Source organism: Danio aesculapii, chromosome 1 (assembly GCF_903798145.1).
Source record: "Danio aesculapii chromosome 1, fDanAes4.1, whole genome shotgun sequence".
NCBI lineage: Eukaryota > Metazoa > Chordata > Actinopteri > Cypriniformes > Danionidae > Danio > Danio aesculapii.
In genome coordinates, this window is record NC_079435.1 from 25207016 (window position 1) to 25233886 (window position 26871).

Genomic DNA, 26871 nt, shown 5'->3' on the forward strand with positions numbered 1-26871 from the left:
AGTTTTAAAATATACAAATATAAATGGAATCAATATTATCCTGTCACTGGGATAAACTAAAGGTTGAACTTTAGAAATTTAGGAATTACCACCAACCGTACTTGACTGCACAGTAATAAATAACATCATCAGCACACATTATTAAAGCTCACTTTTTATACCCTACAATTTGCATTAAAATAAATAAATAAAGAAAGAAATAAATATTTTTTTTCATCGTGTACAAATCTAATTAGGCTAGACTACTTCAAAATACACTCAAAAAGTTATTTTTTCTGTTTGTTCAAACTACTTTTTTAAATAGAGCTTAAACAACACATTTCTTGAGTTTTTATTGCAACAACCTAATTGTTTTATGTTCAATCCACTTAAATTTGTAAAAACTAATAAACTGATTCTGTCATGTTGTCCTCACACAAATTGATTGTGTGAAACCCAGCATTTTTATAGTGCAATCTTGCCTTGATTTTCTTTCTTACTTACTCCTTTTAAACCCATTTTAACCCATTTTAAATCAGTTTTAAATTAATTTAGTTTTTAATGTTTATTTTCTTCACTTATTGCACTCTTTTAATCTTTTGTTTATGTAATTCACTTTGAATTAGCCTACTATTATGTACGTACTACTGTATATAAATGACCTAAACATTTATCTTGCCTAATATCCTTAAAGCCTTTCCAATCATGCTATAAAGAACTAACCTTAGAAACTGGCACATCTAAATTAAATTGGATCTGCGTAAAGTCAAAAATTAGATTGATAAAGAATCAGTTATCCCATTGTCCTGCCTAGGCCAGCACCATGATGGATCCCATTCTAGCCTCCTTGGTCCCAGATTGAGTTGGCTACAGAGTAACAGTGTTGCATAATTTATCCCACAGTACTTTGAAAACGATGAATGTGTAAAAAAAGTAGGACTTGTTAGAACTTGCGCTCCGCCTATTGCTCCCTCACTCCATCCCGCGGCGTGATACGGGCCGAGTGCGGAGGGTGCGGCGGCCCGCGTCACACTGACGCCAGGCGAGAGCACAGCGAGTCTGCTTGTATGAATGCTGTGAAGGATCGCGTCGAGGTGGCGCACAAGGTACAGTAAACTTTACTTTACTCTGTTTAAACGCGTCAACAACCTGTGAAATTGCCAATGACACGTTTGTGAATGACTCTCAGAGGAACGCGCTGTTTACAACTTATTTCCAAGTGATTATCCTGTAATAAGAGCAATAATGAAGCATCCAACTTAGCTGTTCCTCACAACAAGTCAAGAGAGTAAATCATTCAGGATCTGTTTTGGCTCATGTGGAGTGTCTGCACATCAGCTAGTCTTTACTCATAGTTGTGCTTTTTGTAAGGCATACATTATTAATATTTATTTAACTGTCACATGATGTTGATTGCGGTTGTTGATGTTTTGTTTTTCAGTATAGGGTCAGGCAGCTTCAATATTATAAATGTTTTGTTTCCAAATTGTTTTATTTACTTCTTTGATTCTCACCTTGACTATTGAATTCACACAGATGTGTTTCATTGTTTGTTAGTTATTATTTTGTACATTAAGTCATTACTGTATCTCGTGCATTACCGGTCAATTTGGTTTATTATTGTGCAGTTGGAGGGGATTTTTATTTTTTGCATGCACAAAAATGCTAATAAATCATGCACATCACTTACAGCGAATATTTGCCCTGTACATGATGCACGCAGAGCCTGTGAGACCTGAGCCAGATTTCCTGACATCATTGAAGATGACATATCAGATTACTCAAAGGACAAGAATTTGTCCTTGTCCATGATTTGCTTGGATTGTTTTATTCTCACTCATTGTGTGTGTGTATGTGTGTGTGAGTGTGTGACAGAGGAAAATAGTGCCTGTCATTTTCTTATATCAGCATTAAACTTATCATTTTGTTTGGATGAGTTGTCTGGGGATGTCTGGGGATCAGTTGTCTTAGTGGACAAAGTGGACAGAGCTGAGCAGTGACTGTATAGAATTGTGTGCTGGATTTTAAGGATGGCCTCCAAGTACATTATGTGTGCATTGATCATTATAGAATGTACAGAGACATTATATGTACATTACATTTTCAATACATTCAAGTAGGTGGTGCAATGAAATACAGTGCTCGGCATATATAAGTACAGCCCTCACCAATCTATCTTTTAAATTCATATTTTAATAGGAAGCTATATAATATCATATTTGTGCATACATTAGATTAGTCAGTACTGAAGCCATATCTGTAGCTTATCTAAAAAAAATTACTTACGATAACGGTCCAAAAACTAGTACACCCAAATTTATATGTTGTAGAAAAATATTAAATACCAATTTAAGAAAGAGGAAAAATCTAAATTTTAGTTAAAATTTTGTAGGTTGTAATTTTTTAGCTTGAATTTAATTGTATTATCTTTCAATTTCTAAATGTATTTGGTAATATTATTTGAATTAATATATCTATTTATTCTGTTTTGTTTAAATGCACCACAATACATTGCCTATATTCACTGAGAAATGGATATAAATATTCATTTTCAAATGGGGTGTACTCAATTATGCTGAGCACTGTATTTAGCTCAACTTAATGTTAGTTCATTGGATATTGTTAACATTTAAGCAAAAAAAAAGTTTGCCATCATACATTATTTGCATTCCACAAATTTTAATACGATTTTGGAGAGTATTTGCATTTTGAGACTTGTTTGCATCTGTCATCATTTAATCACCATTTACTTGGTTCAAACCTTTATGAGTTTCTTTCTTCTGTTAAACACAAAAGAAGATATTTTGAAAAAATGATGGAAACCCGTAACCTTTGACTTTCATACTATTTGTTTTTCCTACAATGGAAGTCAATGGTTACAGGTTTTCAGCTTGCTTCAAATCATCGTCTTTTGTGTTTAACAGAAAAAGGTTTGGAACCAGTTAAATGTGAGTAAATAGTGAGTACATGTAATTATTTGGTGGGGGGGGGGGCTATTTTAATATTTTAAATACTTTCATTATTTGGATCATTATTTTATTGTTGGTAGTTGATATTTTTATTTCATTACAGTCTTTAAGTGATTTTTTTTTTTTACATTTTAAAAAACATTTTTATCTACTATTTTACTAAATTCCAAAGCACATGATCATACTTTATATATTCCTCCACAGTTCATAAAAGTGTAATTCCTCATATGAATGTGAAACTGACACCCACTTCAAAACATGATGGAGGTGTCAGATTCACAATCCTTTTCAGTTAACCTGTGGAAAAATTTCATATATCACACTGTATGATTCATTTTCAGATCATTGAACTACACCTGTTCTTGAGCAAATGATTCACTGATTTATTTAATCAATTTTTTAATCAATTTATTGAATCATTTCAAGATTTAAACTGATCCAAGAATGGGATAACCTCAGGTCCTTGTAGCTCCTTAAAGGATTCTGGGAAATGTTAGTAATTAATGCAAAATGTTAGATTTATTATTTCAAATGAAAACTTGAAATATTTAAGTTGTTTTTGGTTATCAGATGTTTTTAAACTAAATCTGCTGTGAAAGATTGAGCTGTTTAAGACCATTGTAGGAAATGCTTTAACAAGACTATGTCTATATTTGTGTATTTAAATCTGAAAGGGGTACGTTTAAAAAAAACATAACTCCAAAAATTGTTCTTGCTTCTTTCCCACAGCTTTGGTAAATAAATATTCGATATAAAACTTCAATATTTGCATTCCAATCATGTTTACATGCTTTTGTGTAATATTTTCATCCTAAAGTAACACTTGTTTTTATATTATTTATATTTATATTTTAGATATATTTTGTATGTTTTACGAATCAGTACTTTTTACTTTTAATTCTTTAGTATTATTATCACTTTTGTTGTTATTGTTATAATATTGTTATTATATATTATTGTTATTATATTAATTATTGATGTTATAGCTAAAAATAGAGAATAATCATCAACATCCCACCTATAAGACATTTGACAGACATTGTTCACAGACCTAAAAAGTTATTTTCATTTTCATTTTCATTTTCATTTTCATTTTCATTTTCATTTTCATTATTATTATTATTATTATTATTATTATTATTATTATTATTATTAGTTGTAGTAGTAGTAGTTCTTGCAGTAAGTAGCAGCAGTAATAGTAGTTGTAGTAATAATAATGAGGAAGCAAATATCCAGTAAGAACAATGAAACAAAAATACAACAATAATAAAACAAAAAAGTAAAATTTTTACCTATCTGCTATGACTAGAATATTGCAATGACAGGAAACATTAATTAATTCATTAATTCATTCATTCACATTCTTCTTCTTATCTGGGGCCGGGTCACAGGGGCAGCAGTCTCAGGAGAGAACCCTAGATTTCACTCTTCTCAGACAGTTTCTCCGGCTTCTCCAGGGGTATCCTTAGAAATTCCCAGGATAGCCGAGAGACATAGTTCCTCCAGCATGTCCTGGGTTTACCCCGAGGCCTCGTCCCAGTGAGACAAGCCTGGAACACCTCCCTCGGTAGGCATCCAGGTGGCATTCGAAACAGATGCCCAAACCACCTCAGCTGGCTTCTGTCAGTGTGGAGGAGCCTCGGTTCTACCTCAAGCTCCTCCTGTTAGACAGAGCTCCTCACCTTATCTCTGATGGTGTGCCCTGCTACCTTGCAAAGGAAGCTCATTTCTGTCACTTGTATCCGAGATCTTATTCTTTCGCTCATGACCCAAAGTTCAGGACCATAGATGAGAGTAGGAACGTAGATTGACCGGTAAATCGAGAGCTTTGTCTTTCAGCTCAGCTCCTTCTTTACCACATCTGACCGATACATCGACAGCATTACTGCTGCTACTGCAATGATCGACCTGTCAAACTCACGTTCCATCCCTCCTTCACAAAACCCCAACATACTTGAACTCCTCCACCTTGGGTAAAGACTCTCCTCCAACCTGGAGTTGGCAAGGTGGAGCACAATGGTTTCTGACTTGGAGGTGCTGATTGTCATCTTTGCTGGGTCACACTTATAGTGTCTTCTCCATGAATCGCCATCTTATCGTGGTGGAGGGGTTTGAGTGCCTAAGTGATCCTAAGAGTTATCTTATCGGAGGACGAGGAGTTATCTTATCGGAGTTATAATGTCCCTGGTTGGGTCTCTCAAGATGTTAATAAAACATAGAGAACTGTGATATCCCTTGTATGATGCAGCTGGGGCCCAAACCTAGAGGCAGGCCCGGGGTTGGGGATCGTATGCAAGCACCTGGTGGCTGGGTTTTATTCAATGGAGCCCAAATTTTATTCAGCTCACCCCGAAGGTGCGATGTGGTACCATCCTTATTCAGGCCCACCACTTGCAGGAGGAGCCGTAAGGAGCCGGTGCATTGTAGAACAGGCGCTGGTCGAAGGTCAGGACCACAACGATTTATTTGTCAGGCAGGAAATCTTCAAAAAGGAAATTTATTCAAACCACTATAGTGTACTTGTTTACAGTAACCACACTTATTAAAGATAGTAAATGTGTTCGTCACATGCTCAGGTCTGTACTGTATATGGACTTATCACAAGGAGTGTTTTTATAGTAATGTAATTTATTATAATTAATAATCTAAATATGTAGTAATTGATGAAAATGTAATAATCTAATATCTACAACTACCTTTGTGTCATCTTGGAGATTTGTCTGGTGCAAAGTATCCCTGAAGCTCCACAGCCTCTCTTCAACATACTAAGAATATAAGATTAGCCATCATTTACAGCGCATTAGCTAATGTGCATGTTGTGTTTGGTATACATATGGCATCATGTGGAGTTTACAGTGCACTTGTTCATGGCCTGAGTGTCTGTTTCTTTCACTCTCGCTTTCTTTTCATGCCTTTTACATTTGTTCAACCCCCAACCTTTGTTTTTTTTTATTAGAGAACATCGCAATTGCGCTGGTGCTTAATGGAGGCCTCAGATCCAGCCCTTGATAAATAATGTAAGTTCTTTATAATGCAGAGTCTCCTGGGAGGCCAGAGAGAGCATCATTACTGCCTCCTAAATTGATTAACGGCACTGAACCAGCGCAAAATGATACATGGAGATGATGCGGGGGGTCAAGGCTGTCAAAGTTGCGTGATGGGAGCCACATTAGCTCTGCCCGCTGCACCAGCCCTCAAGCTGATGCTAATATTTACATGCACTCAGGCCTGGAAAGCACTAGCAGAAATGCCCAATGATTGCATTTTAATGGCTGCCCTGCATTGCAAATGTGGAAACGAAACTGCCGCTTTGAACAATTTGTGCAATTTTTCAAGCAGCAAGTGCTCACTCCTGGCTCACTCTGTGCTCATCTTACGATAATTTTGTCTCCCCAATTTTTTCATCCATGCATTTGGCCCATATAGTGAGCTTGCTTCTAAGCATCAGTTGTTTTGACTGGGCTCCAGGCAGCCCAAACTAACATTGTCTGAGCCAATACAATGGAATATTGACCTTTTATGTAAGTGTGTGGTCAGACTAGTGGTCAGATTTTATGAATCCTCAATAATATGTATCAATTCCCATCACTCCAACAGACTTTGTATGTCTTTAATAATCGGATGGTGGAATTGCTCTCAAATTGGCATTGAATTGAATTAAACAAGGCAGCTGGACAGCAAGTCTGAGGGCCTGTTTATAAGCGATGGTAAGGTGTGTTTTCATCTTTACAATCACACATGGACAATGCTTAATACAGGTGTAAATAGGATTAAAAATGTTTTAAGATTGATCATTTTCAACTATTTCCAGAGATATAGTGATCAAAAGCATTTTAGTAGCATTTTATCTACTAATTTGTGCTTTTGCTTGGAAGCCTGTCTGCTGAAAATGGCCAATGGTTTGTTACCAAAAATCAGAATTGTTTTGTTAAATTACTTACCATACTATATTACTACTTAAGTATTTAGTTTGAAAAATATTATTTAAACAAAGTTTAAAGTTTATTCTTAAATATTATTTAAAATGTTTTATATTGCAATTATAAATATAATGTTGAGAGATTAATGTTTTAAATAAAATATTTTGAATGAAAAATATGACATTTTGGTATATACAGTACTATAGTACAAAGAGTGACCAAGAAAAACACAAATATTTCAGGAATCTGTAAATAAATCAGTAAAACTTGTAAAAACTGTAGCCTTTGTCATTTATTAGGCAAACAAACTGGCCAGCATATTTTCTCAAAAGCCGTTTTTGTCATATAAATAATAATAAAAATAATGATACTAATAATATTAATAAAACTAAATAATAATGTTTATAAATAATCTAGGGCGTCACCATTTTTCCTGCCTTTCTTAAAAAAGTGAACTTGAAACTTCATGGATAACAAAAATAGCCTCATTTTATTTTAGTGTAAAATGGACATGACACTTTTTTATTGGTCATTTTGTGGTCTAAGAATAAATACAAGTTTAATAATGCTACATGTGAAATGTTTTTCTGTATTTCACATTAAAACGAAAGATGGCCTCTTAAATAGATAATTTTTGAGCTATATTGCACATTTTGTTGCTTAGCTGGATGTTAGACTCATAAAATAATTGATTGCATTCATCCAAACTGATTTGCTGAAGTCAAAAGCATGGACTGTGATGGCAATTTCAGGCTGGTTTAATGGTGTAGTGTGTCACTTGCTGTTAAACTGGAGCAAGCAGCCGGCAAAGGATTCTGCTTGGTCCTAAATCCTTCTTTGAACTGCTTTTTACCCCACAATGTGTGAAGGTATAGCAGTCAGAACAGCACAAGAGTGCTTGCAGGGAACAAAAACATTAACAAATTCTGTCATTGGTCATTCATCTTCAAAACCCTGAACCCCTCTGGCTACTGGACTGTAGCACTATCGCTAATGGATGATTTAAGATGCATAAAAATGAAACACACTTAATAAAATCTAACACAAGTGATTAAAAAACACATTTGAATGCATGGAAACAATAGTTGGAAATAGCTATGCATATCGACTAACCACATGTGGAAACAGGGCATGAGACCTGTCATGACTCTAACTGGACAGACAAGAAGAGCTTAGGTCTTGGTGTGAGAACAGCGTCAAGGGATATTCAAACAACACCTGCTGTGGGAATTCCGAATCTGTAGGTTGTTTGGGTTTAAGAAGGGTGCTTTCTGCTTTCAACATGTATGACAGCTTCCCATAAGGGAACAGCTGCAAGTGTGTTTGAGCTTGAAGTGGCCTAGAGCCTTTAACAATGAAAAGCTCGAGCTGCCTGTGATACAAGAAGATAAAGAGGCTTTAGTCTTGATGTGTCAAGAGATACTCGTAACGATCACATGGAAGAGTTTCTATTCCCTGACAAAGCTTTAGACCTCCTTTACACATAACATTATAATGTGTTTCTGTTTTCAATGATCCGGTCAGATGCTTTTGAATTTGTCTTTCATAAGCACTTATATTTGGATTTTGTTTTGACCCTTTGCTTTTATTATTTCACGCTCTGCATCATGTTTTTGGGAGCGCTTAGTGTGAGGCACAACAACTATTGAATAAACCCAAGTTATGCAGCTCAAAATCAAGTAGTAAAGCAGATGAACTGGAAGCTTACAGATGGTTTTGATTGGAATCATTGTGTTTTGGTACAGTACAACACAGTAAAGTATTAACACCTTGTATTGATTGGCTTTCTCACAGGATCATTAGGATCATACAATTGGTCAGTTGTCAGAGAATTGATTTTTTTGTGGCTGTTAGAGAACATTAGACCACATACAAGTTTAAACTTAAAAAATAAAAATTTTCAGTGGATAAGCTCAAAGCAATTTAATACTTGTTATCAGATTGCCCAAAATGATAATGATGCCTATTTGAATAGTGTTAGCACATTTGCAAAATTTGATTCCCACAGTTACTATTGATTTTTGCCACCAACCAAATTTTTAGAAGTTATTATTAGGTCAAAATGAGTCAAATTGCACTATTAGTAAGAGTATAGTTTTGTTTAGTTGGTCTGTAAAGATTACGCCAAATCTGATTTTTGTTTGTGGAGTTGAAAGAACTGTAACAGTTAAGTTAAATTTCTTAAAAGGATAGTTCACCCAGAATAAACATTCCATAATCTAGGGCTGTGCGGTTAATTGAAATCGAATCGCAGTTGCGATTTGAAACATTGTGATTAGCTAATCGCATAAAGCTGTGATATGTAATATATGCGTATTATGTAGTTACCCTCACTCAGAGCAAATGCGTGACTGCCATCTGTGTGTGACAGTCTTACTAGCCAGTTGAGTGAGCACACTTTCGTTCTGCCCATTCAGAATTTTTCAGTCTGCCTCTTATCTGCTATGTTAGTTTGCTGAGTGTTCTGTCTTTTTAGAATTATTATATATTTGTTTGTATAATAAGCTACATAATCTCTCTAATTTAAGTGGACCTTATTTACAGGAGGTAAGGTCATTTTATTTGTGCTTACTGTTTGCTCTAGAGAAAAATTTGTTTAATTTCTGAATATTAAAAAATACATTTGAATAAATTTTGGATTAAGTTAATATCTTTTCAGTTTCTTTTTTTAAATAACACTTCAAAAAATATCGTAGAAGCTACGATACAGGTTGTTGAGCTGAATCTTGGCTATAAAATTGTATCGCAAATCAAATCACAATCGCAATATCTGTCAAAAAAATTGCAATTAGATATTTCCTCCAAATCGCCCAGCCCTACTATCATCATTTATTCACCCTTAACTTGTTCCAAACTTGTTTTACTTTTATTTCTTCTGTTAAAAAGAAGCTATTTTAAAGAAATTTGAAAACCTGTAACCATTTACTTGCATAATATTTGTTTTTGCTACGATGGAAGTTAATAGTTTACAGGTTTTTAACTTTCTTCAAAATATTTTCTTTACTGTTCAACAAAATGAAAAAAAACGTATAAAAGTTTACTCGAGGGTGAGTAAATGTTGAGTAAGTTTTAATTTTTGGGTGAACTTTCCATTAAAAAAAAAACTTTAGGTAGCAGATGCATCCACACATATTTGACTCATTGACAGATCTTCCATGGCAAGAAGTCTTTGTAAGCTCACCTGGTCCTTATTCCGCAAGATGAAAAAAATGAAAAATTGAAAAATTCCCCACACATTCTTCTTTAACCCATCCGTTATCTCCCTTCGCTTGTCCTAAGAAGCTCTGAGGAAAAAAACATAATAAATTTGTGCTGAAAATGTAGATTTTTTTAAAATATCTAAAACTACAGAAATTAGGTCCCTTGTGTCAGTTAACAGGAGCCCAAACCCATCAAAAACAACTGAGCAAATAAATCAAATCTATCTTGTAGGTTAGTTGTTGATGCACTTCCTACCCTTTGGTCATCTCCTCCCTGACAACAACCGGTCCCAGGCTTTTAAATGAGCTTTTGGCTGCAAGATCACGCTAAAAATAGGAGCAGCTTTTTTGCCTCCCTGTTGCTGTGGTCCATGACAAAAAATACTACTTACTCCTTCCCAGTTAATAAATAGCACCTGTTTTCAATGGATGATTCCATCTCTGATGTGCAGAGTTCACGCTAGTTTACATGGAAAACACATTTTTTGTTGTTGTTGTTGCTTAGAACATGATCATTTTTACACATAAAAGACTTGAGTTAGAATATTATTGTGGAAAACTTCATTTTGTAAAGTTTTTTTTTTTGTGAATTTTCACACCTGATTGTAACCTACATCAGACAAGCTTTCTGAAGTGAAACAGTAGCTGAGGGCAGTCAAACTTACCGAGGACAACATTATTCTTAGCACTCAGCATAGTTCAAATAGCTGCTCTCTGATGTCACCTTACTTATCTGGTGTTGATGGGCCAGAACAGAGTCAATGGATAACACTTACCTGCCACTCAGACTCTCAAACAATGGTATTCATATCATTCATTCATTCATTTTCTTTTCGGCTTAGTCCCTTTTAATTATCCAGGGTCGCCACAGCGGAATGAACCGCCAACTTATCCAACACATGTTTTACGCAGCGTATGCCCTTCCAGCCGCAACCCATCAATGGAAAACATCCATACACACTCATTCACACACATACACTACGGACAATTTTTTAGCTTACCCAATTCACCTATACTGCATGTCTTTGGACTTGTGGGGGAAACCGGAGCACCCGCCGGAAACCCACATGAACACGGGGAGAACATGCAAACTCCACACAGAAAAGCCAACTGACCCAGCTGAGGCTCGAACCAGCAACCTTCTTGCTGTGAGGCGAACGTGCTACCCACTGCGCCACTACGTCGCCCGGTATTCAAATCAATCACAAGAAATAAAACACACATTTTTACAATGTGATGGTTCAGTTATTATTTGATGTGAAAGTGTCCAGCTATATAAGTGTATTATTGCTTTATTTAAACGAGAACGCTATGCTAAACCATCTGAGATTCAACTTGAAAAGAAGGGTGAAATCTTGCATTGTCACTCTTATTTCCCTTCTCATGACTATGAATGCTGGCTATTGAAAGGCTGCCTTGGGAACTTTCTGAATGGTCACTTTTATCCTTATCCCAAATGCATTTCCTCTCTATTCCCAGAATGTGAATAGGCCCCAATTCTTCCATTTTTAAACTTTTTTCCTCGTTATGAACAGCTGTGCTCCAAAGCCTATACGGCGGTCTACTGCATGGCATCCTGTTATAAGCTGTAGCATCTTTACGCATGAGGAAACTGATATGAGTCAGGACATTGTTCATGGATATACAGCATCACTCAGCAATGTGTCAGGCCAGTATCGTTTAGCATCCCGTATGAACACATCCCACTTCGCATATGCTGAAACCATTTCGAGAACTTACCGTAAAGCAGATATAACCGGAATGTCTGCACTGTGACTCCATCGGCAGCCATTCCGAGAAGCTGTAACAGAATGATGTCATCATCACAGTGTTTTCAGGGTAATTTATTGTGTCATTGGTTCTAGATTTGCAAGGTTAATGTTGGATACACTATACAGCTTGTAAAAATGAAACCAGATGAACTTTGCAGTAAACAGTATAATGAGTGTAGTTTAGAGTGTAGAATGTTTTTTTTAAATATTTATATTAGCTGTATTGTCAGCAATAGGCATAAGTAACCATATGTTTAAACAGATATGGCTTTAAAATCCATCCATAAAATAAACTTTAATGGTGATGAATGTGAGCTTGATTGTGACATTACAAGCTGATATTTTTGTTTTGGCAGAGAATTCCAAGGCACAACGTCTAAAGGCTCCACCCTCTTCTGGTTAGGGGGCGGAGCAGGAGCTTATTTGCATTTAAAGAGACACACCAAAACAACTGATTAAAACAGCCTGTGCCTATTTCGTTTTTTAATTTTTTTTATTATATTGTTATTTTTTTGTTATCTTTCAATAAAAAGTTTGTTTAAAAAAAAAGAGTAGAATTGGTGCAATGTTATTTCAGCCTTTAATTTTGGTGCTGGAATATTTTGAACGGATCTTAAAGTATATACTGTAGTTCTGACTGATCTGTGTCTTTACAGGTACACTTGACAACCTGTCCAAACTGTGGAACAATATAGGTTTCAGCAAATACCCCAGTTCTTGTACAACCGTGGCTGAGTTTTTGATTTTTTGGAGGAGGCACTTGCAGAAATAACCTGTTCTGGTGAGCTGAATCTGACGGAGTAACTGTGACTGTGTTGACTGGGGCGCACGTGGCGCCACAATGAATGTCACATCACTCTTTTCCTTCACCAGCCCGGCGGTCAAACGACTGCTGGGCTGGAAGCAAGGCGATGAAGAAGAAAAGTGGGCAGAGAAGGCGGTGGATGCACTGGTCAAGAAGCTGAAGAAGAAGAAGGGCGCTATGGAGGAACTGGAGAGGGCACTTAGCTGCCCCGGTCAGCCAAGCAATTGTGTCACTATCCCGCGCTCATTGGATGGGAGGCTTCAGGTATCGCACCGAAAGGGGCTTCCTCATGTCATCTACTGCCGTGTGTGGCGATGGCCTGACCTGCAATCACACCATGAGCTCAAGGCCCTAGAGTGCTGTGAGTTCCCATTTGGATCCAAGCAGAAGGATGTGTGCATCAACCCCTACCACTACAAGAGGGTGGACAGTCCAGGTGAGCGTGGCTAAATTTTAAAATAAATAGATCAATGTGTGCTAATGGCGTGGATTTTAATTAGTCTAGGTAACACAAAATGTTTTAATCTATTTACCAAACATAATCATTTAAATTTGTCCATTGACACTGGTTACATCAAGTTACATGATTACTGGTTACATGATTGAATCATTTTAAGCAATTAATATAATAAATTCATTTATTCACTGACTCACTCATTCACCCTTTTTATTAATCAAAGGACTTAAAGGTGTCATGAATTCAAAAAATCTTATTAATTTTACTTATTATTAATTTTCTTATTTAGAGTTTTTGTCTATTTTCTAGTCAAAATATCGAAATATTCTTATATCAAGAAGCATTTTCTAAAGAATAAATGATTTTCTAGTTTGCAGAAGTAATAAATCAAAAATAAGTGAGTTATTTTCTCTTAAAACAAGCTAAATAATCAGTCAGTGGGGTAAACAAAACCCTTTGATTTGTTTTTTCTTCTTTAAATATTTTCCAAATGATGTTTAACAGAGCAAGGAAATTTTCACAGTATGTCTGATAATATTTTTTCTTCTGGAGAAAGTCTTATTTGTTTTATTTCAGCTAGAATAAAAGCAGTTTTTAATTTTTTAAAAACCATTTTAAGGTCAAAATTATTAGCCCCTTCAAGCTATACATTTTTTCGATAGTCTACAGAACAAACCATTGTTATACAATGTTATAAAACTTGGCTAGTTACCCTAACCTGCCTAATAATTAATTAATAATTCTGACTTCAACTGCATGTGTATATGTACGTGCATGTTTGTGTGCATTTATTTGTACACTATACTGATTTATTTGCCTATATATATATATATATATATATATATATATATATATATATATATATATATATATATATATATATATATACACACACACACACATATTTTTTGTGGTTTCATTCTATATACATTCACATTGTATTATTTAAGCAACATGTTGTATAACGTCCATAATATTTTTTATTGAATTTTTATTACGTTTTTTCTCTCTCTCGATGCTGAATGAATAATGATGGTTGAGTTTACCTTGTGTTCATTATATTATTTTTGTATTGTTTAGATATTCTAAGAGTCATGAGACCATAGTAAAAAAAACTCCAGACGCACCTGATCACTGTTACCCTGATGAAGGCAAGTGTTTGCCGAAATGCGTAGGTGCAGTTTTAAGGAATAGCCAGGTCAATAAAGGCTTTTTAATATTTTTTCCACATTTTTCAAATGCCTTGGACTGATTTTTGTTTTTATTCTGATGAAAACAAAACTATTTTGCTTACCCCATTGGCTGATTATTTTTCAATCACATAATTTTGACATACTATTTCTGAAAACAAGACAATATGTTTTATTGTCTAGAAAATGCCTGTTGATTTATTCTTTTTCAGAAATTTGGACTAGAAACAAGAAAATATGAGAAGCTGTTGTACTTGTGGGCTGTGCAATATCACAATATATTTAAAAAAAAAATCTATCATTTACCATTATGCTCTATCATTTATTTTGTGCTGTCACAAAATTGTTTACGGTAAAATACATTGTGTATGGTAATACTTTTTTTGATATATATAAGCGCAATATTACACGCTATTACATGGATGGAGACAGAAACATGAATAACAGCATCTTGAGAAAGTTGCAATCTTGAAAGTTTTTTTACATCTTATGTTGGACCTGTAATCATTAGTTGAAATGTGTTTTATATTTTATTCATATTTATTTTTTTATTTCTAGATTTTTTATCAAACATTTTCCCCTGAAGTTCTAAATAAAGTGATAAACATAAATAAATTTATACTTTATATACATGGTCAATATAAACTGAATATAATATGAAATATACGAAATTTACAGAAATGCTACTATACCATGATATATATCCTTCCATCAGGATATAAGACTTATTTTGTGATAAGAGCTTTTTCTGTTATATCGCTCAGCCCTAACTGCATTATAAACAACACAACTCTAATTGTCTGAAAGACTTTTTTTGGTAAACTCTTTTTGGTAATCCAAGGAGCTGAAACATCTCATTTTGAATTTTGTGTCAGTATCAATATCACTTGAGTGTGATGAAAGACCACATCCACAGAAAAAGATCAATCCCTATTTCTACATTACTCCTTTAGATGATGTAGCAGGTAAATAATATAAGACATAGAAAAACACAAGATTACTTAATGAAATGATAGTGATGCATCTGGGAATAACAGGCTATTGTGCAGTGACATGAATAAATAGTGCTTTTATGATTAATTTAGAGTCAAGCAATTTTTAGTCACAAGCTTCGCTCTTCACATCAGCATTTTCCAGCTTGTGTCATAACTGTACATTGTCATTGTACATACAATTCTATAAAACGTATGTGCTGTTAATAAAAGAAATAAATATTATAATTTTTTAATGCGTTTTTTTCCCATTTTCATTTACAAATATTGTGATATATCATGAACGTTTTTCTTGTGATATATACAGTTGAAGTCAGAATTATTAGCCCCCTGAATTATTAGCCACCCTGTTTATTTTTTTTCAACACATTTCAAAACATAATAGTTTTAATAACTCATTTCTAATAACTGATTTATTTTATCTTTGCCATGATGACAGTAAATAATATTTACTAGATATTTTTCAAGAAACTTCTATACAGCTTAAATTGGCATTTAAAGGCTTAACTGGGTTAATTAGGTTAACTAGGAAGGTTAAGGTAATTAGGCAAGTTATTGTATAACGATGGTTTGTTCTGTAGACAGTCGAAAAGAAATATAGCTTAAAGAGGCTAATAATTTTGACCTTAAATGGTTTTTAAAAAACTAAAAACTGCTTTTATTCTAGCCGAAATAGAACAAATAAGACTTTCTCCAGAAGAAAAAATATTATCAGACATACTGTGAAAATTTCCTTGCTCTGTTAAACATCATTTGGGAAATTATTAAAAAAAAGACAAAAAAAAATTCAAAGGGGGGCTAATAATTATGACTTCAACTGTAAATATATTGCAGAATCACTGATATCACGATACATCATTATTGGGAGCATAATATTGTATTGTAAATTAACCTGTGATTTCTACCCCTAAAAAATACAGTGTTTCACTTGACTTCCATGTGATTCTGACACCATGTCTACATGTCTGACCCTTGTTGTGTTGCATCACACATTCATTTTCTCCTACAACTCAAAAGTAGCACAAGTGCTTAGAGTAGGTCAGAAATAGATCAGGGCATGAGTCTACAGTCTGCATTTGTCATGTCTCACCACACTGCATCCAGCGTAGGCAGAATTACTGACTATAATGGCTTCTGTTTTCTTCTGTTTTCTGTTGTCTCTTGCATCACACATTTTACTGCTGGCTCTTTTTTAAACACAACAGTTTAAATTGGAAAATAAAAAAGATGCTGTGCTGACTGTATTGCATTGACAATAATATTGCAACATTGAATTAACAATGGCGTCACAGTAGCTCAGTGGTTAGCACTTTTGCTCACAGCAAGAAGACCGCTGGTTTGAGTCCGGGCTGGGCCAGTTGTCATTTCGATGTGGAGTTTGCATGTTCTCCCTGTGTTTGCATGGGTTTCCTCCGCAGTCCAAAGACATGCGATATAGGTGAATTGAATAAACTAAATTGGCCATAGTGTATGGCCGCCATGTTAAAACACGAAAGCGAGGCTGTGGTGGGAAGAAACCTGGAAGTATAAGATCATGCTGTGTACTACAAACCCCCAGCTGTTGCCACGATTTCAAAATGCAGATATGGTGTAAACATCACTTTAATATCAGTCAGTTCAGTTTAATTTAAACAATTAAAAGCATATTAGGCATCAAACAACATTACAATCTCTTTCAGAGTAATATGGCCAAGTGTCCTCCTAGGCTTCAGTTTATGGCAGCAGGTAAACACCGTCTGGACTCTTCCCAGCTCCAGCCTATGTAACCCAGTGAGCAATAAAACCATGCAGTCCTCTGTAGCACACCCTCGTGTTGTCTGTAATAGTGTTGTCCCGGTACTGAAGTTTTAAAAACATCCATTTCCAGCTAACATTTAAGCGCCGCTGAGCACACTCATTAAACAGCGCTGATTTGTCATAGTATTCACCAGTGCTCAACAGAAATGACTGTGATTGGCCGTGAAGGTCATCAGTTCACTGCTCTTCACCGAGTGCAAACACAGATACACGGACATTTCAGCGTTTAAAGACGTGAAGATCAGTCGATTCATCAGCGGATCGCTCGGATGTGTTTTTGCTCTGTGACATCGGTAAAGTGCAGTGAACTGATGACCTTCACGGCCAATCAGAGTCACAATGGCAAATCAGTACTGTTTAAGAACTACATCAACAGTACCTTAAATGTTAACGGGGAATGGACTTTTTTTATTTCAGTACCGAAATTCAGTATCCTGACATGTCTAATATAGTGAAAGAATCAGTTCATTAACTTGAGTTTGATGAATGGCATCTAAAATGTGTGTTTGAGAAGGAAAACCTTAGCTAACTAAGTTTTGTTTTTTAAAGTGACTCAAGATTGTCACATATTTTTAAGAGTAGCTTTATCCAACACTGTTTATCACGATCAAAATCACTATTTGGTCACTTTTTTTGTTTGCAATGTACTATTCAACCAAAATAACCCATATTTTACATTGCAGAAGCATCCAACTTTTATTTTAGCATGCAAATCTATTACCCAGTTTACTTCAAAATCTTCTAGAACATCTATCAAAATTGTATGGTCCAAAGTGAGGGTCAAAAACAGAACGTAGACAATTCTAAATTGTGATTTTATTTGATCTTGAGTTCTTGCTATATTATAAGAGAACCTCAGAGAAGATTATGAAGAATGCCTTTCATGACCATTTTAATGCACTACTAATATAGGCACACAGTAAATATATGTCAATCAATAGAATTCCATGACAATGGGAAGTTTAGGCCACAAGTATTGCTGTAGTAGTACCATATATTTTCCCTAAACATTGGCAGCCTGTTCAGTTCAGCATGCTCAGATAACAAACAGATTGTTATTATCCATTGGGTTGAACACACAGACTTTAACAGTTGCACTGTATTATCTGAATGGCTGATAAATCAGGCTAATAATACCTTCAAATGTAAACATCGTCATTTCCTAATGTGGAAAATTATGCTGATGTGGCTTGCCGATAAGATGCATGTTGTCTTTACTAAGCATATACACATTCATTTAAAAACAGATTTCAATTTTATCTAACTTTTTTTTTTTTAAATGTCTTTAGAATAACAAGTGATTAAAATCATTTTGTCAGTGAATAGTGTGTGGAAATATTTTTCCCATATGCACCTTTTTCCACGCATGTTTCTGGGTTTTCTTTTCCCATGGAGATTCCTGCAGATGGTCTCTTTCTTTTTTTCTGTCCTTCCCCTTCCATATCTCTCTCTGGCCTCTGCCAGGTGCTTTTCTCATTTGTTTGATCCTGATATTGCTTGAGAGAATTTGGATGAATTGAAAACTGTGTAGTCTAAAATCTTCTGTGCTGTGTGTGTGTGTGTGTGTGTATCCTAATGGGAAACTATATTCTTCTTTTTTTTTACCTCTTCTTATTGTGAAAGAATGAACTTCAAACGCACAGCCCTCTTTTTGTTGGCTAAGCAGAAGATGAGGGTCAGCTGACAACACAGAAACAGCTGTCCACAGTATGTGTGTGTGCACATTATGAGAGCAGGAAATTCCAGGCGGGGGCAGAATGAGGGCTTTGTTCGGGGCCTGTGTACACATTTGTGTGTGTGTGTGTGGCGGCTGAAACATGCAAACATGTGGCTGTATAGAGGAAGAGTTTTACAGGAACTCCTGTCACCCACACAGACAATAGCAGGAAAGCATGGTTGCCCGCCTTGCACACGCTTGTGTAGTGCTGGGGTGCGGATGACTGGACACCTGTCTTTCCCCTCCTCTTCAGAACCGCAGCATGCTGTCCACATCCATTGTTTAAGATCACTTGTTGTTATATCACTGAAATACAAGTTTCCAATCTGAGTGGAAATGTCTTGATTGTTTCAAATATGAGCTAGTCTAAATGAAAAGGCGTGGGCAACATGGAAGGAAATATGTTTGCTGTTAAAAATCAAAACACCAGTTGTCACATTTTATCATTTTACTATTTTGGCGTGGACAGGTGTGTGCGACAACTGTGAATATGATTCTTGGATGAGCTTGTGTGCATATTTCAGTCCCTCCAGGATTTTGCGATTGCTGAATTTATCGCAAAATAATGCACACTCTGCAAAATTGTGCGGATCTCGCATTTTTTTCTGAAATTTGGAATTTCTGCAAATTTGGGGACTAGACACTTTTTATGATGTCATCAAGACACGGATTCACCCAAAACAAAGGTCATGTGGATCCAAACAACCCTTGCTAAGCCATGATTTTACACACATCGATAACTTAGTTGGCAATACCATTACGCTGGTCTGCAACTCGACATGTAAGCAGAGGAAGAAGACACCACACATTAAATATAAGTGAACATACAAAAGCCGCGTTTCTACTATCGCACCTAAAGTGGACGTGCCAGGGCTAGTCACATTTCCACTGTCACTTCCGGGGCCTGATCGGGCCAAAGTGGGACTTCCTCGGGGCCTACAGCTGGCCTTTTTTCATATCTTGGGCCAAAGAGGGCCAGCTGGGGCTTTGGGGCGGAGTGAAAAGAGAGGCGGAGTTTGCCCAAGTCTGGTAAAGATGGCATGCCGCCATTACACTAGTTTTCCAAAAGCACAGGAGTACATGCGGCAAAAAAATAAATAAATAAATAAGGGAAAGAAAAAACATATAGCTGGTCAGTTTAAGATAACATAGCTGGTCAGTTTAAGCTAGGGGTATTTTTGCTTATAATCGCTCTTATGTTTCTCTTTTAAATGTAAGGGTGTTGCTTAAAATAATAAAGTAGTTTTAATTTATAAGTGACATTTCTTTGCTGCATCCTGCTTGATGTTTCAATAACACATAATAATCTTTACACTATATGAAAGACACAGCAGCCAGTAACAGTTGTCGAAAGTTTTTGTCAAGCAGCAGAGCAGAAAGATTACATTTTAATTTGGTTACATATTAAATATAGAAATTAAGTGTTATTTAATAAGTTACAGAGCCCAATGTCTGGAGTCTAGGAGTAATGAAAATATATATAATAAAGATTTTTGTCTGTGCTATATTTTTTTACAGCAAATCAACACAAAATAATTCTGCAAATATTGCTGCAAATTTTAAGAAAAGCCGCAGCAAAATCAGTCATTTTAGGCTGCAAAAAAAAAAAATCGCAAAATCCTGGAGGTTACTGATATTTTACTAAAATACTGAAAATTGTGGACAACAAACTCAAGTATTCTGTTATTTCTCACCCTTCTGGCATTTTTGCAAAACACTGTAGAAATTTAGATCTATTTTCTGAACTGATCACTGAAATGGATTTGGGGTTCTTCTAAGGCGTCAGTAGCCATGTTTCCATCCCGAAGTGTAGCAAATCTTTTCAAAGTTTACACAAAAAGACAAAATCCCAAGTGTGAATTATTGGGAAATGTGCATTTCCATCAAGTTGTTGGAGGGGTCGACTGTAGTATTGGTAATCTAGTAACCAACAGTAACCAAGGCAAGCATAAAGGAGGCGACTGCAGTCACATTGGTGTAATTTATTCAGCAAATGCATTTGCATCTCCCATTATTAACGTTCATCATTTTTTGCACAAATTCAAAACCATCTCAACCAAGCATAAAAAACTTTTTGCTCATTTTTGTTCAGAATATCTTGTTTCTCATGCTATACTTCAAAAAATGTGCATTAACACAGTGTGATGGAAACTCAGTTACTGTGAAAACCTCTTTCATTAATAAGAGTGTGTATGATTATATTCATATCTCAGTTCAATGGATTCTCTTTAATGGATTACCTATTCAGTTCTGATTCTTATGGTTGACATATTTCTCCCGTTTTTCTGCAGTGCTGCCACCCGTGCTGGTGCCACGAAACAGCGAGTTCAACGCTAAACTCTCCATGCTGCCACGCTTTCGTAACCCACTCCACCAGACGGAACCCCCCATGCCTCAGAACGCCACCTTTCCCGACTCCTTCCCCCAGCAGCCAGCAAATGCCCTTCCTTTCACCCCAAACTCCCCAACCAACAGTTACCCCAGCTCGCCCAACAGCGGCTCAGGCAGCACTGCCACCTTTCCACATTCGCCATCCAGCTCAGATCCAGGCAGCCCTTTTCAGATGCCAGGTGAGATAGCTCTTAACCTGCATGTTAAAGGGGTGGTCCACAGTGTATTTTTAAGGCTTGGTTGTGTTTATAAGATGCAAAGCAACGTGTGCTTATGTTTCACTTAAAGGAAATCATGTTATTTTTTCATAATCTCACTTTGATTAGATACAGCTACTCAGCTAACATGAAAACGACTGTCATATTTCCTAGTTCCTCTGAGAGGCCCGCCCTCAAGAGGCTCTGATTGGTCATCTGTCACAATGTGGTGTGATTCGCGGATCGGCTTAACAAATAAAAACTCACAGGCTACAGCTTCTGCTTGTTGGAGCTGCTCCTTCTTTGAGGAGATTTTAACCGAATCAAGCGCTGAAATGAGAAAGATTCTGGAAGCTGTGTTTTGTCAAATCATGCTTGCTATGTATTTTATAATTCTCTGAAACATAATTAATATTGAACTGTAAGCACTTCTGTCTTTGTGTCATGTCATTTGGAAGCCCAAATACAGAAACAGAAGTAGCTCTGTGGATATAGCAGCGTTTAGACGACATTTCAGCTTTCACTGCTGTAACATTACAGTGCCTCTGGCCACGCCCCTTAGCTGCGCAGTGTGTGTGCGCGGTAAAAGTACGTTTGTGATCTCACTGGCCCCGAAGTATTTTTTTGTAGTCTCCAAAATTCGTTCATTGTAGGCTTTGCTAAGCTAACTCTGTAAAAACCATGGTCACCCTTTTCATTGAACTTTGAGCGTCGTACATTTAGAGATGTTGTTTATGTTCACACAGCTACATTACACATCAACTAAAGTTTAAAATATGATATCGTAGTGGACCACCCCTTTAATGGTGCTCTAGAAATATTTATGAATATTATTAAAGCATTATTACTGTAAGGAGTTCACCTACAGTATGTTTTTAGTTGAAATTTATGTTAGTTAAATCCGTAGACTGTAAAATATATGGACGGAGCATCCGTGACGTCACTCATAGGTTTCTGAACACTGCAAAAGAAGCTACTAGTAGGCGCGGCCAACCGTCGCCATTTTGTTCGCGCGTCATCGCACCCACGGCGGGATACCAAATAAGGGCAAAGAGGCGGAGAGTGGGCGGAGCTACAAATGCCTGCTGGCACTTTGCTTAGACCTAGCAGACAGACTTTACTTTGGGAGAAACGCTTGATACTTCATTACCTGCGACTCGTTTGTGTTCTGACCACATGTGCTTGGCTGTACACTATATCAATAAAGTGTTTAGACTTTTAAAAACACTGTAGTAATACATTGAGCCACTAAACATTGCTCTTATGACGTTTTTCTACAGGAGGGAAACGCGAATTACTTCCAAACACTTCAAATATAGTCTGTGTTAGTAAATGCAAGACTATTGATGAACTCCAGGCATAACACTGTATGATAACGCTTCAGATGACTGTTCTAGAGCCTACAGCTAATCAATCTGTCACATTCTGGAGTGCTTTATGGGTCTAAAGAAAAATATTAATGATAAATGATCTTAAATAAAACTATTACATTTATAGAGATGGTATACAAGTATATAACTTTACTCACATGGGAAACGAGGCCACGTGAATGGTTTGTGAGCACAATTAAATGCACACAGCATCCCATATCATCTGATAATTGTAAGAAATAAGTCCAAAAGGCAGCTGACTGTGTAAAGCCACATAAAACAGAACAAAAATACGATGAATATGCCGAGATCAGTGGCTAATCTGCCGGATTCAGCTGAGGTGAAGTGACGGCGACCAGCGAGACCTAGCTGTCACTCAAGTGGCCACGCCCTTAATTATGCAAACTTAATATAACCTAAAATAAAGGAAATGGATGAGTTATAAAAAAATTCACCCCCCTCACAGTTGTCATGGAGGGTAATAATAGCTATATGAACCAAAATCGTTCTTTGTACCAGGCTGTAAACACCTTTTTTTCTGTTGTAAAATTGGCCATTCTAACAGTGGGCTCAATTGCAACTTGCTCTATTATGGAGCCAGGACTAGCGGAATTTTGATGAATTGCAGTTTCAGTTACTTCCGTATTGGCTTCCCGAGAGAGAGCGGGAGGTTGCCGCTTGGTTAAATCTCATACCGATCTTATTTACACACTCTTGCACTGAATTTAGCTAATTAGTTTTGCAAATTCATGTTAGTTTGATTTTACTGTTCTGGCATTAAGCTATGCAAAACTTCCACTGCTTTTAAGGGGAAGACTGTACATTTGACATGTATTTTTTTTTCTGACTGACTCTTTTTGTCCACTTAAGTTAATGTTTAACCCTCTATAAGTCAATATTTCAAATGTAGAAATACAAAAGAGTTCATTGTAAGTGTGTATATACAAGATGAATGTGTTATATGGATTTTGGGGGATAACATACATGTTGTCATTCATCTTCATCTGTGTTGCTTGTGTTTTTGGGTGTTGCTTCAAAAGAAACCCCTCCACCTGCATATATGCCTCCAGAGGAGCCAATGACGCAGGACTGTCCCCAGCCAATGGACACTAACCTGTTAGTTCCAAACCTGCCATTGGAGATCAGCAACCGAACAGGTACCCTTCATTTGAATGATAAAAAAACACCTTAAAATAACACTACATTATGACACTCCACTAAGCTTCAGTCACACCAGCACAGATATTGCTCCTTCCTTACAGTCTCACATGGGCGTTTTATAGCTATCAGCAGCTGCCGACCCACACTGCAGGTGCAGGAAGTCCACACACAAACATACGCGCGCACAGCGTCACAGACAGTCTGAGTTTTTGTCCCTTAAATGTGTGTGGGGGTTCTTGCAGTACAGTATGTGGCATGGTTAGGAGCAAAATCAAGTTAGAAATTGGCAAATAATGTGGTTCTTTAAATAACTGCGTTTTAGTTGGAAAAAGAGAGTTCATATACTTGCTGATCAATGTTATTCTCAAACAAAATCATCAAGTTTATTGGTACCAAATCATTGTAGTATACACACACATAGAGTACTGGATTTCCTGGAAGAGGTAAATCACAGATGACCAAAATTTTCAGCCTGTCAAAATTGCATTGTCATAAGTGAGAAGAGAGAAAAAAGTAATTTGTTCTTTTACCACAGCAACAAATCATTGATCACATTGACCTGCCGAAAAATTGACTGCTAAAAATAAATAATTATAATTGTAATAAAAAGTGACATATTCAGTTAATTACACAGTACTATACACTACCTGACAAAAGTCTTGTTGCCTAGTTTTGTTTCCAAGTTTTAGGAACAACAAATAATAATTGGACTTTTAGCTGATCATTTGTACCAGAAGTGGCTTGTATGAAAGGCCAAGACCTCTAGATTATGCTTATTTTACCAAAATAAAATATGATCATGCCTTGAATTTTAACTATTTAATTAGGACAGTCAAGTCTGACTTTGTTTTGACAAAAGTTTTTTCACTTAACAGAAATAATGTACAGTATAGAATATAAAGTCATGCTGCAGTGGAAAAAGAATTAATCCGGTGTATTACAACCATGATATTGGACGACTGCATCCCTACACCTCTGCAATAACTCAAATAACTTATTAATAAAGTCATCTGGAATGCCAAAGAAAGTGTTCTTGCAGCACTCCCAGAGTTCATCAAGATTCTATGGATTCATCTTCAATGCCTCCTGCTTCATCTTACCCCAGACATGCTCAATAATGTTCATTTCTGGTGACTGGGCTGGCCAATCCTGGAGCACCTTGACATTCTTTGCTTTCAGGAACTTTGATGTGGAGGCTGAAGCATGAGTAGGAGTGCTATCCTGCTATCCTGGTTTGTAATGTAATGGGCAGCACCAATGTCTTGATACCACAGGCTGTTGATGTTGCCATCCACTCCGCAGATCTCTCGGACGCCCCCATACTGAATGTACACCAAACCATGATTTTTCCTTCACCAAACTTGACTGATATCTGTGAGAATCTGGGGTTCAAGTGGGTTTCAATAGGTCTTCTGCAGTATTTATATATGATTATGATTAATCATAATTTGATTGGGATGCAGTTCAACAGATCATTCATCTGAAAAAACTACCTTCTGCCACTTTTCCAAATGATCAGCTAGAAGTCAAGTTATTATTTGTTGCTTTTACAACTGGGATTGACAACAAGACTTTTGTCAGGTAGTGTACATTATTACGAGCAAAAATAAATTATCCAAATTATCCAATTATAAGTTATCCAATAAATGTGAAATGTAGCTTGCTAACAGGTTTGCACAGTTTACTGTAAATAAACTCTTCTATTTCACACAATTATATTGGAAACTGTTAATGGGATATCGAATTACCATTTTTAACTTAATTATTTTAACTTCTTTTGCATGTTTTAAAAAACCATCTAAATTGTATGGATCCCAGTCTACATATAGTGTATCCCAGCATCCCACAGGAGGCGTGGGGGTGTGCATAGTGAAGAAGAACTGTTGAAATATTTGTGGAAGTTGCGGTACAGTTTTGGGATGCACACTCAAGCTGCATCCTGTGAACTGCTGTCAACTTCCATTGTGACAGGCTAATGAAAAAAAGTAGACAAAACACACCTGTGGCCCAGTGTCACAGATCAGAGGAAGTTGACTTAAAAAAAATGCTGTAGATAAACACATTTTACTCGCTTTGGGATTAACATAGTTGATGAGCTGTGGAAGGAGGACGTTTGATTTATTTTAGTGACCCTCAAACACTATGCAGTATTGCACTATAGTGGGATTTGATACGGACAGTGATCTCACTAGTATTTTGCTGATTTAGTTGTATTTTGTTGGCCCTTGAATAGTGCAGGGTTATAGCCAATCACTGCAGCCTGTTACTGAAGTGTTACCATTAATAGCCTAGCAACAGTGACCTCATAGAAATACCCTAGTAAAATCGATATGCCCTCTGCTGTAAGAGATGAGATGCGAGTCTAATTCTGTTAATCATATTGCTAAATCACTTTCAAAGACATAATACCGCGCTGGAGAGCCATTCATATGCTCCAAAACAAAACAAGACTTTTTTTGTGGTTGTCAAAAGTGCAAAGCAAGTAAAAAAACACAATCTGTGAAATTACAAACTTGTCTTCAAAGTGAGAGTTCACCCAAAAATGTTCCAAACTAGTTTCTTTTTTTCTGTCAAACTTTAATTATGTTTATTTATATATACGTTCATTCATTTATTTTATTTTCAGCTTAGTCTCTTTATTAATCTGGGGTCGCCACAGTGGAATGAACCGCCAACTTATCCAGCATATGTTTTACGCAGCGAATGCCCTTCCAGCTGCAACCCATCACTGAGAAACATCCATACACTCTTGCATTCACACACATATACTATGGACAATTTAGCTTACTCAATTCACCTGTAGCACATGTCTTTGGACTGTGGGGGAAACCGGAGGACCCGGAGGAAACCCACGGCAACATGGGGAGAACATGCAAACTCCACACAGAAATGAGGCTCAAACCAGCGACCTTCTTGCTGTGAGGCGATTGTGCTACCCACTGTGCCACTGTGAT

At 36.4% G+C, this 26871-nt stretch overlaps 1 protein-coding gene across 1 annotated transcript in view; it reads left to right on the forward strand.

Annotated features, from left to right (window-relative positions):
* Positions 1 to 979: 979 nt before the first annotated feature.
* Positions 980 to 26871, forward strand: part of smad1 (SMAD family member 1) — a 40012-nt gene continuing 14120 nt past the window's right edge. Inside the window, exons 1-4 of the mRNA XM_056457834.1 lie at positions 980 to 1085; positions 12497 to 13081; positions 21090 to 21368; positions 23797 to 23913. Of these exons, the coding sequence (XP_056313809.1) occupies positions 12682 to 13081; positions 21090 to 21368; positions 23797 to 23913 (796 nt within the window). The 5' untranslated portion in view covers positions 980 to 1085; positions 12497 to 12681. The remainder of the gene's footprint in view (positions 1086 to 12496; positions 13082 to 21089; positions 21369 to 23796; positions 23914 to 26871) is intronic.